We start from the raw sequence: 18,220 nt of genomic DNA, 5'->3' as shown, positions 1-18,220 counted from the left end.
GCGCAGGGCTTCCCGAGACCCGCCGGCCAAGGTAGGGCGGGTTTGGAAACGCCTCGCGTGCCGTTTGCCCCGAGCCGGGGGAAAGTTTTGCCGGATATACCTGGAGGGGAAAAAAAAACAACACCGAACTTTTCTTCCACTTGGCTGAAAGCGATGAGATCCTGAAGAGACAGGGTACCTGGCGCGAGGTGCTGCATCGGGGAAGTTGCAATCTGGTGTGAAAGCGCAGAGATGGTGCTGGCAGTGGGAAACGCTCGGGGGTTTTATTGAGCCTTTTTCAAGCAATATTTTCATGTGTCCTGCAGCGGGTTCTGCACAAGCCTCTCGCTCCCTGTCTCCCCTGATACTCTGGATGTAGGAGATTTTTAATCTCTTGGCTGTGCCAATCCGATTATTGCTATTTTAGTCACTCTCTTGCAGCATTTTTTTACCCAATTTTTAAATGAGTTTTCTTATCAGAAAGGTGTTACTGAGTCTACATCTTGATTTTTATTCCTTCTTGTGCAGAACCTCCCCCTCTGCTCCAGGCAATCGTGCTTTGTTTAAATGTTTGACTTTTTACAGTCTCATTCTTCTAGGAAAACTGATTTTTTTCAAAAGAGAGCTGCCGTTGGCATCATATTTAAGACCCCATGTTTAATGGGAAAAAACCCCTATAAATTAAGAAAAAATGTGGTGTCTCTTTTGTAGTCACAGGCATCATGTAACTGAGTATATATGTGTGTGTTTGTTTGTTCTAGATAAAGCTATACACAACAGACAGTTAAGTGTAGAAAGACCTTTGGAGGAACAGGTAAGTGAAATAAAAAATATTTCCAACAATATTTGGGTTTGGTATTCCCATGTTATTTTGAGTCATTAGGTACCAGATCCAGGAATGGCTTAACACATGAGTTGAAACTAGATTTGTCAGTAAAGTAAATATTGATGTTGTAGGATATAAAAGAGTAATGTTTAAGAACTAGCATACAGAGTTTTACTGTTCAGTATTCCAAAAGTAGGTCACTAGCTCCAACAGCTCACAGGTGTGTCACCCCTTTGCATTGACATCCTATGGGAATACAGAGGGAGCTTGGGTTGAAGAAGGAAAATGTAACTGGTGTTTGTCTTTAAACTGAAAGTCTGTTGCAACTTCATGTGGTGTCTGATTCTGATCATAGGATGAGGTGGTACTGACAAAAAGTGCCAAGCACTTCATCGTGTTCTACTTATTAAGGCAAAAGTCTTACTAAGATGAAGATCAGGCTTTTAGGCATCTGCTGATATTGATAAATTAAGAGATCCCACATTTAGGTGTGTTTATCCTTTCTGCCTGTTTGTCGTTTCGTTTGTTTGTTTGTGTGTTTTATTTTTGTATCTCAGATTGCTGAAGCTGAGGCAGACAAGAATAGGAAAACAGCTTCCCCAGGTAAAACACCTTTCCTGGTTTTACAGCAAAATTCATCCTGGTATTCAAAGAGGTGTAAGATTTTATGTCATGTGTGCATTGATATATTTTTCAGAAAATAAGCCAGAGTTCAGGAATTATTCCTTTATTGATGACCTGAACCTGCTAAAATCAGTAGCAGAAAGAGAGAGGAATGAAAAGGAGAGGGAGTCCATCAGGAGCTCTCTGTATGAGCAGCAGCTGGCCATTGATGATGCAGACTCCACCAAGAACCGCAGGCTGGTGGACGAGTACGACTCCACTAAGAGTGGGCTGGATTATAAATTCCAAGGTATTCTATAATCATCTTTCAGTCACTTGTAGGTTAGACTTCTCTTGCAAACTGCAATCATGAATGCTGTACTCACCACTAAGCATGAGCTCTGGTTTTTACTGGAGTGCAATTTCAGTGATTTCCAGTTGTGGAAGCTTGCTGGGTTGCAATTAGGTTTTGAGAAAACAATATAAAAGAATTGCTGTTGATTTTCACTGTCTTCTTCCATGGAGGAAAATCCAACTGTAATTTGTATTATGTTTTTAGCAATTTAGATCTGATGGAAGGAAAATGGGACATATTTTTAAATGAAAATATATTTATTCTGGTTTGAAAGGAAGAAGCACTTTTATAGAGAGCTAAATCACACTGATTTGTTCCAAATGTTTTGTGCAATGTTAGATAATTCTCCTCATCACAAAGCTAAAAGAACTTACTGAATGCCCAAGAATATTTGCCTTTACTACAAGAGTACTTAATTGACTTGTAGTTTAAGTGAGTCCTCTGAGAGTTATAAGCAGCATTTAGCTGAGGATATTTTTAATTATATCAAAGTGTGCTGATCACAGACCAAAGCTCACTCATCGTGTTCACTTTCCCATTGGTCACAATGACATTATTTGCCATAAGTAATGATTACATAATTGAAACTTCATTTGCTGAAATCCAAATAAGCAGAGAATATGCTGCTTGTCATGGTGTGTTTCGACCTAAATGGCTGTACAATGAAAGTAGATACCAGGAGGATGATGTAAGCAGGTATGTGAGAAGTGTTCTCTCATTCTTACACATTTTTCTATAAAAAAGGAGAGTTTGATCCTGGCATTCATCTCTGCTCTTGCCAAAGAGCCAGTCAGAAAGACATTTTTCAGGTGTGGAAAATGGACATGAAGAATTTTTCATTGGGGCTGATGTAATGGATTCCAAAGTGTGTATCAAAGTATCTTCTTAATGTCTCTTAAAAGTGCAGCTTTGTTATGAAGAGAAAAATATGTGAGCAGATTTTTTTTTACTTTTTTACGAGGTGTTTAATCCAAATGAGTTAGGACAGCCAGCACACAGTTAAACTGTAATCCTTTCAGATGATCCAGATGGTCTCCATCAATTAGATGGCACTCCTCTGACTGCTGAAGACATTGTTCAAAAAATTGCTGCAAGAATTTATGAGGAAAATGATAGAGGAGTGTTTGACAAGATTGTTTCAAAACTTCTAAATCTGGGGCTAGTAAGTATCTTGTTAATACTTCATTGAGCTGTTTTGTGGGTGGGTTTAATATTCTTTTAAAAAACAAATTGGATGAACACTGTGTCCCTCTAATAATACTAACCTGAGTGAAAATGAGTGGGCTTCAGACTCTGGGCAAGCTTCTTCACTCACTTGGGCATGTTGGTTTAGTTCTGCAATAACGTTGTTGTTCCTGTGATGATTTTGCAAAAAAATAGGCTAAACTGTAGAGTGTTTCTGATTTGGAGAAATCATTCTCTCATTGTACTGCTCCCATGTCTGCCCTCATTTTTCCTTTAATTTTTCTCATGATTTTCATTGAGTTCTTTTGTATTATCAACTTCTTTTGGCTGTTTCTAGGGAAAGGTCTGTCCACCTAGTAGTTATTATCAGTGGACATATAATGATGCCAGTTACTTGAGGATACATTACTTATTGCTACTGATTTTTAGCAAGACTTGAATTTGTCTTTGACCTCAGGATGTCTCAATTGTTTTAGCCATGTGAATATATATACACACACATCCAGATAAATCCACATATACCACTTTTGCAGTTAAATCTTTCAAGCTGGACTGCATTGTGTTAAGTCTTATATGGGTTTGTTTTCCTATTAGAGGTTATATGTGTTGGTGGGTGGGTTTTATGTATACACATATATTTGATGTGTGTTTATATGTGTGTATTTATACATTTAGATAAATATAGACATGAATATATGTCTATATGTATACATGTATAGACACACATCACTGAAAATATTACACCTAATTAGGTCGTGCTCAGCTTTGAAGCAAACATCTTTGAAGCAACCTATTTACAAAGCTCAGGTTTCATATTGATGTTTAACCTAGAAAAAACACAATATTTTGTAAGAACTCTGCACAAATATGTTAACAGATCACAGAGAGTCAGGCCTATACCCTGGAAGATGAAGTGGCAGAGGTTTTACAACAGCTAATTGCAAATGAAGCAAAGGATCGTGAGAAGGAGTCTGAAGATTTTGATTACCCTCCAAGCAGAGCAGACAGTGATACAAAAGGAAAGCAGCAGGAAAGAATGGTAATTTCTCAGCTAATCATTTTTTACTCACTTGCCAAATGGTACAAGTAGATCAATGCACTTCTTTGCTTTAGAGAATGATTAGTTCAATCTGGAAACTAACAATGTTTTTAAAGAAATTCCATCAGATAGAAAAATGAATTGTGAGTTACTTCAAGGTTTAAGCCAGATGCCAAACTGAAATAATGTTGAGAAAACAGGATAGCCTTCACCTCATTGTTAAGAAAATGTTGACATAAGACTATGATACTGTTTATTGCCCTGTTAACTCAATCACCAAAAGAAATGTGCTCACAGGTACTATTTTTTGTCTTTTGTGGAGACACCAAGCAAAGCTGATCAGGATGATTTCATTAATGGAGACATTGATGATACACTGGATAACACGTGGTCATCATCTAATACCTTGGAAAGAAGAAATGAGCTGCCTTCTGAAGATAATTTCGAAGACCTCCAATATTTTCCAAACTTCTACGCACTATTAAAAAGTCTTAACTCAGGTGAGCTTATCATGTATTTACAGGAATAGTAAGGGAAAAAACTTAGAAAATTAAGATTCTCTCTGTCTTCTAGTCCTCTCTTTTCCCTTCCCCACTTCCTTAATTGCAACAGACCATGTGCTTTTAAAATGTTCTCCACCAGGCATAGCAGAAACTACTTTGGTTAGTGAGCATGGCAAGTGCTGGGAGGAACAGCACTCAGAACAGCAAACTGGGTGACCTGGGGAGCCCTTCCCACCTTGTGCTCTGTGATTCAGGAGTCCTGAATTCTTTTAATTCCTGTAAAGCCATGATGAAAAACTGGCAAGTTGTTTTCTCCAGAGATCTTTCCAGTAACATTCATGCCTTCTAAGCCAACAGAGATACAAGTAAGCCACAGCAGAATTCTAACAGTGGTGGTACCAGTAAATGAGTCTGAGCTTCCCATCCTTTTCACAAACCACAGGTTTGCAGTTTATTGCAATGAAAGCTCTGCATGTCTCTTCCTATTCCGGGGCCAGACATCATTGCCTTCCAGTTATTGCAGGCAAAACTGTGGCATCTTGCCACAGCCCCTATGTCAGCACGCACTGCCACACACCCACTCACTGTGCAGCTGGCATATCTTTTGGTCTCTCCAGCAGAGTCTCTCCAGCAGAGTCTCTCCAGCAGAATCAGCAACAATTTATTCTGTAGATTCTTTGTCCTGCAGAAGCCTTCATCTTGCTTCAAACTCTACCCTTAAACACGAGTGGAGCACTAGAATGAAAAACCCGAGGGCATGTTTTGCTCAAGTCTGATCTACAAACTTCATATTCTTTTTCCTGTTATTTTTATTTTTCCATCATATTTTTGCATGCTAGTTGTTTTCTTTCTACTTACAAAGCAGAAGGACATGTTTGGTTTAATGGATTATTGAGCAAATAGAACCAGGTCCCACTGTCTGCACATCTCTGCCTTGTCTTGTGCTTTATTCTGTTCACCTGCCAGCTTGTATCAAGCTGGAGGAAAGGAGATTCAGTTGCATCCTGCAGATGTGTGTTAAATTGCAAGCAGCAATAAAAAACCTGCTCAACATTTCTCCAAAGTGGCCTGGCCCTCTGCCAAGGCTGGGAGTGAGTTTCTGGCTGTCCCTGTCTGACAGTTCCTCTGGCTCTGTTGGATCCTTCAGTGACAACCTGGGGTGCAGGGAGAGCTTGTGTAACTGTGTGATGGGGGGGAGTCATGCTGCTAATGCAGAAATAGCAATAATACTGTTCAGCAGATAAACACAGTGGAAAAAGAAAGCTAAGAAGCAGTGACTGTGAACATAGGGGTATGTATGTGCAAGAAAGGTGCATTTTTATAATGGAAAGTCATTGGTCACAGCGTATCCAGGAGTCATGATCCTCCCAACCATGTAATACTATGTTTTCCCAGTGCCTGACTCATGGTCTTGTGCACAGTAACAATTTCATTTGAGACAATTCATATTTTTGTCACAAACCCCTGGACCCTGTAGAAGAAAGGATCTCTGAGCTATCTTCCTCATGCAGAGCCAGACTGGTCTACTAAGTAGTTCACAGAAAAATAAAAGACAGAGACTGAAGAAAACTCTACCTATATCTACTCTCTGACCAGCAGTTTAAACTCTAGCAAATCACTTAATCTTAGCGTGTTTAGTGTTCTTATCTGTAAAATGGAATTAATACCACTTGGCTTCCACAACTTAGATCTTCAAGACAAAAAGAAGAAGAAAACCATAAAGTTTTAAAGTGTATTCAGCTGCACTGAACTGTCAGGAGCAGTTTAAAGGAAAACATACATAGGTTTTCTCTTTGCTAATCCAGCACAGCATTTTCTTTTTAGTGAGTAGGTCATTTTTTATGCATGAAGTTTGTGCAGAGTTTGCAGAACCAAGTTCTTCTGAGTTGCCTGAAGTTTTTGACTAGTTTTGCTTTATCCCCTCACACAGAGACTGAGACAAAAGAGAAAGAGACCTTGATAACTATAATGAAAACCCTGATTGATTTTGTGAAGATGATGGTTAAATATGGAACAATCACACCAGAAGAAGGAGTTTCCTATCTGGGTGAGAGTACATACTTTACACAACAGTGTTACTAATGCTATGTTCATACTCTACCAACAGTGATAATTATATTCTCATCTTCCTTGCTCTTATGAGTCCTGTTTCAGACTTGTTCATTCAAAATGTGGAAGCTGTGCCTCCATACTGCTTTAGTATTTCCATCTAATGAAAGAAAGGTTGTTTATCAGGCATGTATTTCAAGGATGATTCCACTTTCACACCTGTGAAATGCACATGATTTCAATGGCTTTATGAGTGGGGAAAGTTAGTGTTTTGTTTAATTATATTGAGATGGTTTGGGTACCTGCATTTTAGAGTCTGTGGCTATGCAGGTTTTGTAAAAGTGTTCTAATTTCCTGAAAGGGGATTTTGGAACAGCCTGGTTTTGGTTTTTTGTTTTGTTTCCTCACACACTTCTCCTGGCATTTAAAAACACTTTTATATTAACTGTTGATAGCCTTTCTAGTTAAACAAGCAGAGCTGCAGAAGAAGGGCTTATTTGCATAAGCTCTGCACAACCCTTTCATGTTTTTGAAGTATTTCTGGTGTGGGTTAGCCTGAAAATTTTTGTTTACATCAGGGCAATCTCTCAGCTTGGTACATCAGCCTGTTACAGAGATAGGACCAGTGATGATCTTTCATGACTTCTGCTGGCTTGTTTGATGTGGGCTGTTGCAGATACATGATAGATTGATGCAACTGTACTTGTACAGATTGCTAATCAATTATTTGGCTACAAAAACCCAATCAATCATGATTCACATTCAGTGCATGATTGCACCTCTCAGAATAACTCATTATACCTCTGGCCGAGATTATCCCTTTATTTACTGAGAAAACTCCTTGATTTTGGGATATTTGGGAAACTTATGATGCAGTTCAACTCTCAATTTCTCTGGCTTCCTGTAAATTTGAAAAAAGATGCCCCTAAAGAAACGGTTGATTACAAGCAGAGTGTTTCAGTGTCATTCTAGAAGTGAGGATAATGTGGCTTGAGCAGCTCTTGCCCTCACTGATATCTTGTGCCAACATTTAAAAGGCTAAATTCATCCCTGACGCAAGACCACTCAGGTAATGGAATTACACTGGGGATGTGTTTTCCTGCTAAAACTCAGAGCATTTGTTCACATTAGCTTTACTTTGCCTAAATAAATACTGTGACCTTGGCAACAAATTGCCATGATGACATAGTACAGAGGGCAGGGATTAGGTTAACAGTTTCCGAGGTTTGATTTAGTCTGGTTTTAAAATAAGACTATCAACTGATCTACCCAGACTCTGCCTTGCACGTGAGTGATTTATGCAGAGATGGATTTTGTACTCCATCACAGCAACTTACTGTAGTGGAAAAAGCTTTCTCATAGCTCTCAAGCTGCTTCTGTGGTGTTCTTTTTTTAGACTTGCTGTTGAGAAATTACTTTAAAGCTGACCTTCATTTATTGAGCTGATATTCTCAAATATTCAAGAACAGCTCAGGAGAATGTTAGCTTCTTGCAGTATCCATAAGCATGGCAGCAGTTTTATTGCCACCCTTATTAATCTAAAAGTTATGACATAATATATTCAGTAATACTTGAATAGGTTCTTGGTGCAGTTTGGGTTAGGGGATTGATGTTCAGCTGTGTTTATTTATAGCAGATAAAGGAATTAGGATGATTGTCTGTTACAGAGAAGAAACAATTTTAAAAATTGTCAGCTTTAGTTGTTCCCTCAGTTCAAAATCAGTGAGCAGATCCCATGCTAGTTGCTGGAAAATACCTACTGGTCTGTGCAGATGGATTATATCCTTTCTCTTTTTTATTACAGTAAGAAACAGCCTAAATTACATCTGTCCACTCTATGACTAAAGCCATGCATAAGCTATGTCCCTGAATTATACATTCAAAATAATAAATCATTTACTGAATCAAGTCAGAAGCTTCTCTGCCTCTTCCACAGAGCAGTGAATTTGAATGCATGTACCAGTAACAGCTGGTTTGGGATTTGGAAACCACAGCACTATGTCATCAGCATTGGACCCTACTCTAGGGGAAAGCATCTTGCTGCTGCAGTGAAGGATGCTATTAAGTTACACAGGATCTAGCTGCAGTGTGGTACAAGAAAAACACAAATGCAAGGGAAAAGAAGTTCATGGTTTAATACACATGTTTAATATTTTGTAATACTTATTTTTTAACTTTCTATATGCTAAATATAATTCGTAACACAGAACCCAGAAAGCCAAAATCAAAGTATTCTTATATATGAAAGTGAAGAAAAAGTACTGCCTACCTTTCACAGTATGTATTCAGCTCTGGAATATATATCTCTAGAAACAGTAAAGAGAGGCTGTAGCAAACTGATATAAAATTGTTAATCTGAAATGCATCTTATTTGATAATTGCCCTGCTGGTGGCAAAATTCCACTATCTTCTATCACTAGTTTCTTAACTATGAATGCTGTATTTTGATGTACTGGGAGCAAGTTCTTCTGAGGAAAGAAAGCCTGGTGTTATGTTTCTAGCCCATTCAAAGGCTTTCAGAAATCTTTCTAGATAGCCTTTCCACTCTCTGAAGATTGAAGGCTGTTTTAAAATAATGTTTGCAAGTAGAGGAATGGACAAACGTTGTTGGTACTGAAAGCATAAGGCAATTAATCATATGACACAGGCTCACGGTCACACAGGTGGCTTGTGAATTAGATCCAACTGTGGTATCAACTTATCCACCTATGGGTTGATTGTCAGCACCCAGCAACTGCTGCCCAAAGAGCAGAACTGTTCTTGCTTGCCCCAACCTGCTAGAGGCTGTTATCTCTGCACAGGTTGAGTGATGTGAGGCACTTAAAACAGTTACTGAAACAATGGTCACTGTTGGCAAAGGATGCAGTGACAGAGTGGAATGAAAGAGCTGGAATCTCTCCACACAATGACTATCAGAAAGCAGGAAGAAGCTTTCAGAGAGGTTCTGACTGATTCAGCACAAAATATTTCATTATTCATGGCATTCATACTGTTTCTGTTGCATAAGTAGTTCAAGGGAAAAGGTGCTGCTCAGGCAAACAGCAAGACTCACTTTGATTTCAGCAGAGCAGAGTAAGGAATGGATGCATCGCATACATACTTCTACTGCTTGAATATTAGTTTGTGAATAATGTCATACTTCCCTTCATTTTCCTTCTGTCTGCTGAGCTCAGTCAGGTGGAAACTCACTCTGGTAGTTTTGCTGTCAGAGCCATCTATCACAGACCAGATAAATATTAAGGGAAAGTTTTGTTTACATCATGGAAAGAAGAGGGTTTTTTAGTGTGCTGAGTGATTTTCCTGCCTATGCCAGCTACCTAACTACTTTTAAAATGAAAGTGTATCAGTCCACTATCATCAAGGTAAAAGATCTATTTACAGTAATTATGTAAAGTAAACTATAGTTTCATAATACATTTATTTTAATAATTCTGTTGTCAGCTTAGAAGCAGAACAAATGGTTCCTGCTAGTTCATTCAGAAACATTTGTAAATCACCTCTCACTAATAAGACCAAAATATTGAGTGATTTCTAGAAGCATTATAGGAAATATTTGTAATTGGAGCCAAGTAGACCATAACAAAAAAAGAGCTTTTGGAGATGATAGACAAATTCCTAAAAGGCACCAGTGTGTATGCATTCTTTTTACACACTACAGTGATTATATTCTCCTGCTGTACTGATTGGTACTACTTACAAGTGTAAATCTGTAGCAAACTCATCTGTTGCCACCCCAACAAAATGAAAGTTGTGTTATCCAAAGAACTATTGGCCTAGAAATGTAAAATAGTTATATGCACATTGTATTCTTGCATGGAGTTCTTATTTATTGACATGTAGGACAACTTTTGCCATCAGTAACTTCTCTGTCTCACAGATATATGTACAGAAGCTTTACCATGATATTGCATATGATGCATATTTTATCACATCTTGAGATTGGTAATTTTGTTTTTAGTTTCTAAATCAGGGCTTCTGTATCTTCCACAGCTGAACAACACTGGAGAAGAGAAAGAGGCAAAGAAGTGGGAAGAAAATTAGGTTTAAGCAGTCTGTATCTTTTATCTTTCTGAGAAGGATCCCACTTTTCACCTTCTTGTAGTAGAGCATTTAGCTTGCTGGAGCCCCAGTATACAACACACAGCCCTCAGCCAGCTGGTTGGGGAGCAAACCCCGTTTAATCAGGGTGGAAACAGAGAAATGGCTCTAGCTCATCAGTGTGTGGTGTTTGAGTCACAGCTGCCTCCTTCCACAGACCAAACCAAAGCCACCTCTCACACCGCCTCCCTTTGGCTCTGACTCACTGTCAGAATCCACACTCTCCCCCGTGACTGAGTGGGAGATTGTGTTGGTTACAAATGGCCATGAACAGATGTCTCTGTTTACCTCTTCTACCCCCTCATCATTTGTCCATTTGTCTCATGGACAACTGGAAAGAAGACCAAACTGCAAGACTCACTAGCAGTAGGGAGGTGGATGGTTCACTGGGGAGTTAGTGCCAAGGTGTATGTATGCTCAACTAGTGTGGTCCTTTTCTAAAGTTATCATTGGGATCTTGTTTACTTTGATGTTCTCTTTTACCCAGACTGAGCCTGCATGAAAAAAAATCCAGGGGAAACAGAAGAGGCAGAAAGTCCCCCATGTTGATTTTTAACATGTCCGTGCCTCTCCCATTCACGCTTGGCACCCCCAAGAGCTCCACTTCTGATAAAAGCAGAGCTCTGCAATTTCGCCAGCATAGGCCAGTGCAAACTAGACACAATCTGGCCTTTTCTTGGGAGAGGAAGACTTGTTTGAATACTGTAACTAATCCCTGAGTTCTCATCAGCACAGATGCTTCAGGCCAAAGGTCTGATCTGGTATTTGTTTAGTTAGGCAAGAATAGGCACAGAGCCAAGAGTGTGAGGCAAAGAGCAGATCACAGCTCAGACTAGCATCATCTTACCCCTCCTCACTGTCTCCAGAAGCAGACACTTCCTGACGCAGACTATGTGATTTCAAAGGAGTGAGGGAAGGTCTGGCTAAACCAGTGCTAGAGGCTGCAAGTGATATACAACCAGGGTCGTGTGGACCTTTTGTTCTTCCCTTCATTTTGACTTGGGAGATGAAGGGGACTGACAGTATTTAATTCAGGGAACTCTTCATACACAATACCTTCATTTTCTATATTCATGTCTGTTTTTTCAAAGCACTCTTTGTTGCTGCTGTAGTTTTTCTTCATAAGCATTAGAATCTTGAATCAATTTTCCCTATCTGAATTTCCCTCTGGTGATTTTCCTTGTCCAGTATGACTTTGGCATATGACTGATGTATACAGCTGCCAGTGGGAGTTATTTAACTTCAGGCAGCTCTCTTTTCTCTGTTATTTATTTTGTATCTGATGAGCTAAGGTGACACAAGGCCAATATACTATGTTGTTCTTAGGAAGATGGAGAAGTCTTACATATCTGAAAAGTAGAAATTAGGGGCACCTCAGATGGGGGAAGTGAACCAAGTACTGAGGAGCAGCAGTGATGGTATAACCTGTATGTGACTAGCTGAATGCATGATTAATTTGCATGGAGGTAAGATAAAATGATGAGAAACAGAGAGTGTGAAAAGGTTCCAAACAAGACTGGAATCTGGGAAGTAAGTTGATCACAAACCACACTGCAACTATAGCTTTTCTTTCTGAGTCCTTGTGTCATGCCTTGTCCATTCCTGTCCTATGCTACTTCTGCATTTGCACAATCAGGTGATTGGTTTTTTTGCCCCCACTGCTCAGATTTTACCTCCTGTGTTCTTCCCATTCAGACTCTCCTAGCACAGGAAAAAAAAAAAAAAAGAGTTAGCTATGGTGTGAAAAGTCTATGGCAGTTAACCTCACAGTTCTTAAAAAACATGACCACTACACACTACAGTAAAATATGTCACTTGGGGGTGACAGTATGAGTGAGGCCTTAGTATATCCAGTATCCACAAGATCTAAATTTTCTCAGCTATCTTTCTGGGAGAGATCTAGTAGTTTTAGTATTACTAATTCTATTTCCCACCACATTACATGACTATCAAATCATGTGGACAAGAACCAAAACAATATATTACAGTTAATTCCTTTGCGTTTCACAATCTACTCTTTAAATTTGCAGATACTTCTTTCAAATATATTGCCTCTTCTTCTGTTTCCCTTCACTGCCTCCTCTCTGCTTTCCTAACTGGATGCTGTGTAAGAAATCTCCATCTTCTTGTAGTGTCTCTTTTGAGAAATATATTGCTTAGTTCCTGAAAATCTAGGGTTTGCATCCTACCAAATGGTTTGTGTTTTCTAAAGAAAGGAGGGTAAGGCTTTTATTTTTTCTCACTGTATCTAATAGCTGCATTTAAAAAAATCCTTACTTTCTGAATTCAGTCTCTCTGTTGACAGATGAGCACTGAAACCATGGGTTGTGGTTGGAAATGATAACGTGGGTGTGAGGAAAAGAGGGTGTCACTGAACTTTCAAACCTCGGCTCCATCCCACTCCTGCAGTAGAGGAGACTGTGATGCTGCAGTCCCAAACTGTCATGCTATAAAATACTGAAAATGTGTGCACAGGCCATCTAGCAGCCTCAGGATGGGAAAGGATTTGGAAAGAACTGATATATACAGCTCTAGGAGACCCAGAGTGATGCAAAGGAAATGCCTGTAGAATACTGAAAGGAGAAATCTGAGAAGTAAAGGAGATTTGGTCAGAACTTTGTTCACCCCAAAACATACCTATTTAATTGTGGTTTACTTTTTGAGTTGCTTTTAATGTGACTGCCAAGCATTACTGCTGCTGGTTTATTTCAAATTATTCTGACCATCTTGCATGTAATCCATTTACAAGTGATGCCACTACCTGGGGTTTGTCACCTGACATTTCATTTCTCATGGCAGCATTAGGCTTCAGATACCATCATTTCATGCATATCACTCAAACAGGAAGATTCAAAAAGAAAATGCCATATCTTGACATGTAAGGCAGGGACCTGGAAAAGAAACAGAGTTGAAGACTGAGACAGATCTGTAATTCCACAATGGAGGGATTTCTCTTGTTCATAAGAGTTTAAGTAGTTTAGGTGACATATGCATGATATTCATATGAACTAAATAAAGGTCACACTCTGCTTTTGGCTACACTCATGAAAATCCAGTGGATACTGATGGTTCTTAGACCTGCATTCATGCAAGCTGAAAGCAGGATTTGGCCATAGAATGAAACAGGTAGGCTGTTCTCTAAAGTCACAGACAAATGCTGAAATGTCCTGAGTTTTGTCACAGATGGAAAAAGGCCTTTCAGACTCTTAAGGATCATCTGCTGTGGGAGACAGAAGAGCCCTGGGAGAAATGTGCTTTTTTAATGCCTGAAATATTTGCATCTCATACAAGCAGTCAGCACAAAGCTTTCTGGCTGAAGCTGCTGTAGTGTATGAACTCATTAAGTAAAATAATTTTTTAGCTATCATTAAGATTGGTACCTGCCATGATCATCCCTTTTTCTCCTTTAATAATCACAGCCTTTCTGTACTGCATGAAAACACAACAGCAAAACAGGTCTTTCTGTGGAATAATGACATGAAACCTCAGCTTCAGACAATTTGACAAGGATAGAATGTGAAACTGCCTCCCAGGTGCAAGTAAATTATGCAAATGAAAAACCCTTTGTAGAAAAATTTGCAAAAGTCTGGAAAATACTGTCAATCTATCCATCTATAGAGAAGGGTCAGTTTCAGGCTTCCATTACCAATTCTGTTAAATAGTCGGATGGGTATGTTAGTTTCTGCCTCTCTGATAAGGACAAAGGAACTTAATTTATAATATTTTTTTCTATGGATTTAAAGAGCTACTGCAGTGCATTCTCCCAGAGAATAATTATCTCCCAGATAAATGTTCTACTTTTATGCCATTCAGATTTTTGGATGTCCAACTTGGAGGACTTCAGAGTTTCAAAAGTGCTGGGACTTTGCATGTTCAGATGTGATTAATGGGATCTATTGGTGTGTAGCACCTGTAGGAACTGGGCCTAGAATGTCTGAGTGTCTACTCAAAATAGTAGCCCTCCTGCAGCCTGAATGCTTCAGTGAGTCATCCCAGATCAAAGAGCAAGTCAGAAAGTGAGGTAAAGCAGAAACCAGATCTTTTGACTCCTGGTGTCTGGTTCCAGTGATGAGATGATGCTGCTCAGCAGAAAGCAGGCCACCAGAGGAGTGACCTGTTTTACCAACTTAGGTCACTTCCATTAGCTCAGTAGTTATTGTTCTCTTCCTTTAATTAGTGCCATTTCAAATAAGTGGCCATACCCGTGGAAAGGTCAGTACCTTTCTGAACTCTTCCTCTGTAAAAATTACGTTGCTGGGGAGACGATGCCGGAAAAGTAATCAGTTCTTGTTAGAGCTCCAGATAGGACATGCAGTTGCCTAGCTGCTGGCCCAGCTCTCCTCATTGAGCAGATGACTCACTCCATCAGTGTAACTGAGAGCAAACATGGTTCAGCCCTGGTCTAGCCACATATGACAAGTACAAACATGTTTTGAAACAATACCAGCTGCTAAAGACATTAATTCTGAAGAGGAAAAAAGGGCAATCAATCTTGTTCCAGAGGAGTTGGGATCCTCTAGTAATATCCTGTCTGTGATATATATGTAGGTAGACAAGATGACCCCCGTAAACATGAGCAGGTTTACATTGTTAACTTCTCCCTGTCACACAGGAAATTAGAAATGGAGATTCATGCTGATGTGCCATCCAGCTGGCAAGATAGCTTTGATATTTCTCCTGTAAAATGTAGTCCTTATTAAAAAGCCTGTCCTATAAGCTTGTCCATATCTTTATGGACAAAATAAAGCTTTGAAAATGGAATGTAGTTGTTATCATGTTCAGTCTGGATTTAGTGACAAAGTTTGGATCATTAGTGGTCATCGTTGCCATATTATTCTTCATATACAGGTGTAGCTGTTCAGTGCATCTGGCTGGAGAACAATGCATATTGTCATGTTGCTGTACTTGACAAAGCAGTCATAAATATTGTTTATTACTCATGTATTGAACTCATATAAAATTGTTAGTCAAATCAAAAGTCTCAGAGAAACTGTAGAATTTCTGATGAGATTTATAGAAGTAACTGAGTAATGGAGGAGTATAAATCCTATCGCCTTCAGTAGCACGAGCTGTATGTGGATATGTGCACAACTTTAAAACACTACAGTCTATCAACATAACAAAAATATTTGGAAATATTACCAAAATCCAGACATTTAAATTTGAAGGTATCTAAGCTGGTTATAAATCCATTTTGTGGTGGAATCTTTTTGTTTTCTGCTGATATCAGCTTATAGCAACAGTGCCTAAATACAGACACTTTTAAGGCAGAACATGAAAGGCACGTATGAATTAATTCACTTTAAACTTTTAAATACTCCTATTTATTCTAGAATAGTATGTTTATACTTAAAATTAAGCCTATTTTTATATATTTTTCTGGATTAAGGCCTGAAATCAGTGACATTTTTGCATTAGCCTGAATTAGTGAAGCAGAAGAATCTATTCACTTGAATTTACAAAGGGTTTTTAAGTTCTTAGCTGTATAATCTTATCCTAAAAACTGTGCCTCTTGCAACAGTGAAATCCTCATATGCCTGCTGGAATACTGGTATGGTACTGATCCAGGATAAAAAATAGCATCTTAAGCTCAGATGAAAGGAATGTTTATGGTCCTTTCCATAAGCTTTGGATCAAGTGATTAGTGAGGCTCCAATACCACCACTATAGTTCTAGCTTGGTTTTTTTTCTTCATCACTGCGTCTGATCCAGCTCGTAACCCAGCCCAAACCCGTGTACTTTAGGTCATCTGGCAAGACCAGGAATCACATTAAAATAACATGTACCAAATGAAAATAGTTTTTACTGGAAAATGCTAATGTGATGTAGAATTGACAGGGTTGCAGTTAGGCAGGATAGCAGCAAAAACTGCTTACATTTTAATTGTATGTAAATTTGCAAATATAGAGGATTCAGGCAGACAGGATTATGTGATTTCTCATGAGATGGCAGGCAGAATTGCTCATGGTGATCTGCCATTAAGAAAAATGTGCTTGCTAAGAACTTAATCTTTAGGTTTCAGTGCTGAGTATCTTTCTGATGGAAAAAGATGCTCCCGGCTGATGGATAAAATGTTGGCCTTACACAGAAAATATGATCTAAAATATTTACCAACCCCATAATATCTATTCTATCAGAGTTACCACATCTCTTACTGAATATTTTAGCTGTTTATATAAAGGAAATACTGACAATTCAAAACAAAGTCTCAAAAATACCCCACCAACTAGGTGACATCTATTGCATTTTGGGTCCGTCTTTAACTGAACCTTTAAAAAAAGCTGATAATAGGAAAGAAAATTCTACATCTTGTCCATAATGTGAATGAGGAAACATGGCAGATTTTATGACTATCTGTATTTGTGAATATCTAGTAAGTGTTGGTTTTTTACCCACATAAGCATATATTTATATCTGAAACATCCATCTTGATGAAAAGGTGCTTTTACTTTCAAATTAAATGAATTCAGCCCTGAAATTTGCATAGAAAAACATTTCCTAGACCTCTAGAGCTGTGTATATGGGCACAGGTGTCTACTGGGTTTTAAGGTAAATGCTTGACTGCAGCAATTTTAAAATAGATTTCTTTTAATCACTTCAATTTACATATTTATTTCATCTACATATAATTTAAACCCTTTTATTAGACTTATTTTCCAATGAAACCGTATCAAATCCAGACAGATAAGCAGTTTGGGATAATACTTTCCCACCAGGATGAAGCAATTATTTCATAGTCTTGTATGCTTTTTCAAGTTAATTTAAAAAGTTCATTGCTTTCATCAGAATAAATTGCTACAGATGGTGATCTTTATTTTGAGACTTACATTACTTTTAGAATATATATGCACACATTTACTGTCTTTATGCATATTGGCTCTATTTGGTACAACCATTGTCATTATTTAGTTGTTTAAAAAGATTGGTCGTAGCTCCATATGGCTATTTGTTTGTTCTTTTAGTGTTGGCTCTGCATTAATTCAACCTGGTGTTGTGAAGAATGTAGTACAGATTATGCCTCCTATCTGTTGAAGAATAACTGGGGTTTGGTTTTGTTTTGCCTTGATTTCCAGAAAACTTAGATACAATGATAGCTAAGCAGACAAAGAAGAAGCTGGAGAACCCTTCCACTAAAACCAGAACAAAGCTAACAGCAGGTACAATTTTCTGTGATTTTCTCTCCTGAAATAACACATTTTTTTACCAGCTCAGTTAACAGCATGCTAATTGCTTTAGGAGCCAGACTGCTAGTTAAAGATACAGCCCCTCAAGGACTTACAGCCACAGCTTGGGTGTGTAAACACACAAGAGGAATTTTTACTTAATTGTCCAAACTTTGAGAAGTATCTTCACTGTCTTTTTCTTTAGCAGGGTCCAGACATTACAGATATAGAAGAGCAAGATTTATCAATGCTTTTTAAGATTTATGTAACAATAAAAAAATCATTCTTTGTCAGCTTTACATCTAGTGAATGCAAATTTCCTGTAGTTTTCTCTGCACAAAAGAATGTGCCTTTAGGAAGAACATGTTATTGCATTTTAGTTACCTGTATTTGGCTACTGATTGTAACAACAGAAACAGG

The 18,220-nt window shown here is 38.5% G+C and overlaps 1 protein-coding gene across 1 annotated transcript in view; it reads left to right on the top strand.

Annotated features, from left to right (window-relative positions):
* Positions 1-18,220, top strand: part of SCG3 (secretogranin III) — a 28,535-nt gene that overhangs the window by 2,607 nt on the left and 7,708 nt on the right. The window contains exons 2-10 of the mRNA XM_009994548.1: positions 7-31; positions 741-793; positions 1,363-1,408; positions 1,503-1,718; positions 2,783-2,925; positions 3,826-3,987; positions 4,310-4,487; positions 6,421-6,537; positions 17,711-17,794. Of these exons, the coding sequence (XP_009992850.1) occupies positions 7-31; positions 741-793; positions 1,363-1,408; positions 1,503-1,718; positions 2,783-2,925; positions 3,826-3,987; positions 4,310-4,487; positions 6,421-6,537; positions 17,711-17,794 (1,024 nt within the window). The remainder of the gene's footprint in view (positions 1-6; positions 32-740; positions 794-1,362; positions 1,409-1,502; positions 1,719-2,782; positions 2,926-3,825; positions 3,988-4,309; positions 4,488-6,420; positions 6,538-17,710; positions 17,795-18,220) is intronic.

The sequence above is a fragment of the Chaetura pelagica genome, unplaced genomic scaffold, assembly GCF_000747805.2.
Source record: "Chaetura pelagica isolate M959 unplaced genomic scaffold, ChaPel_1.0 scaffold222, whole genome shotgun sequence".
In the NCBI taxonomy this organism is placed as follows: domain Eukaryota; kingdom Metazoa; phylum Chordata; class Aves; order Apodiformes; family Apodidae; genus Chaetura; species Chaetura pelagica.
Note: the sequence above shows the minus strand (reverse complement) of the source record. Positions and strands in the feature narration are given on the sequence as shown.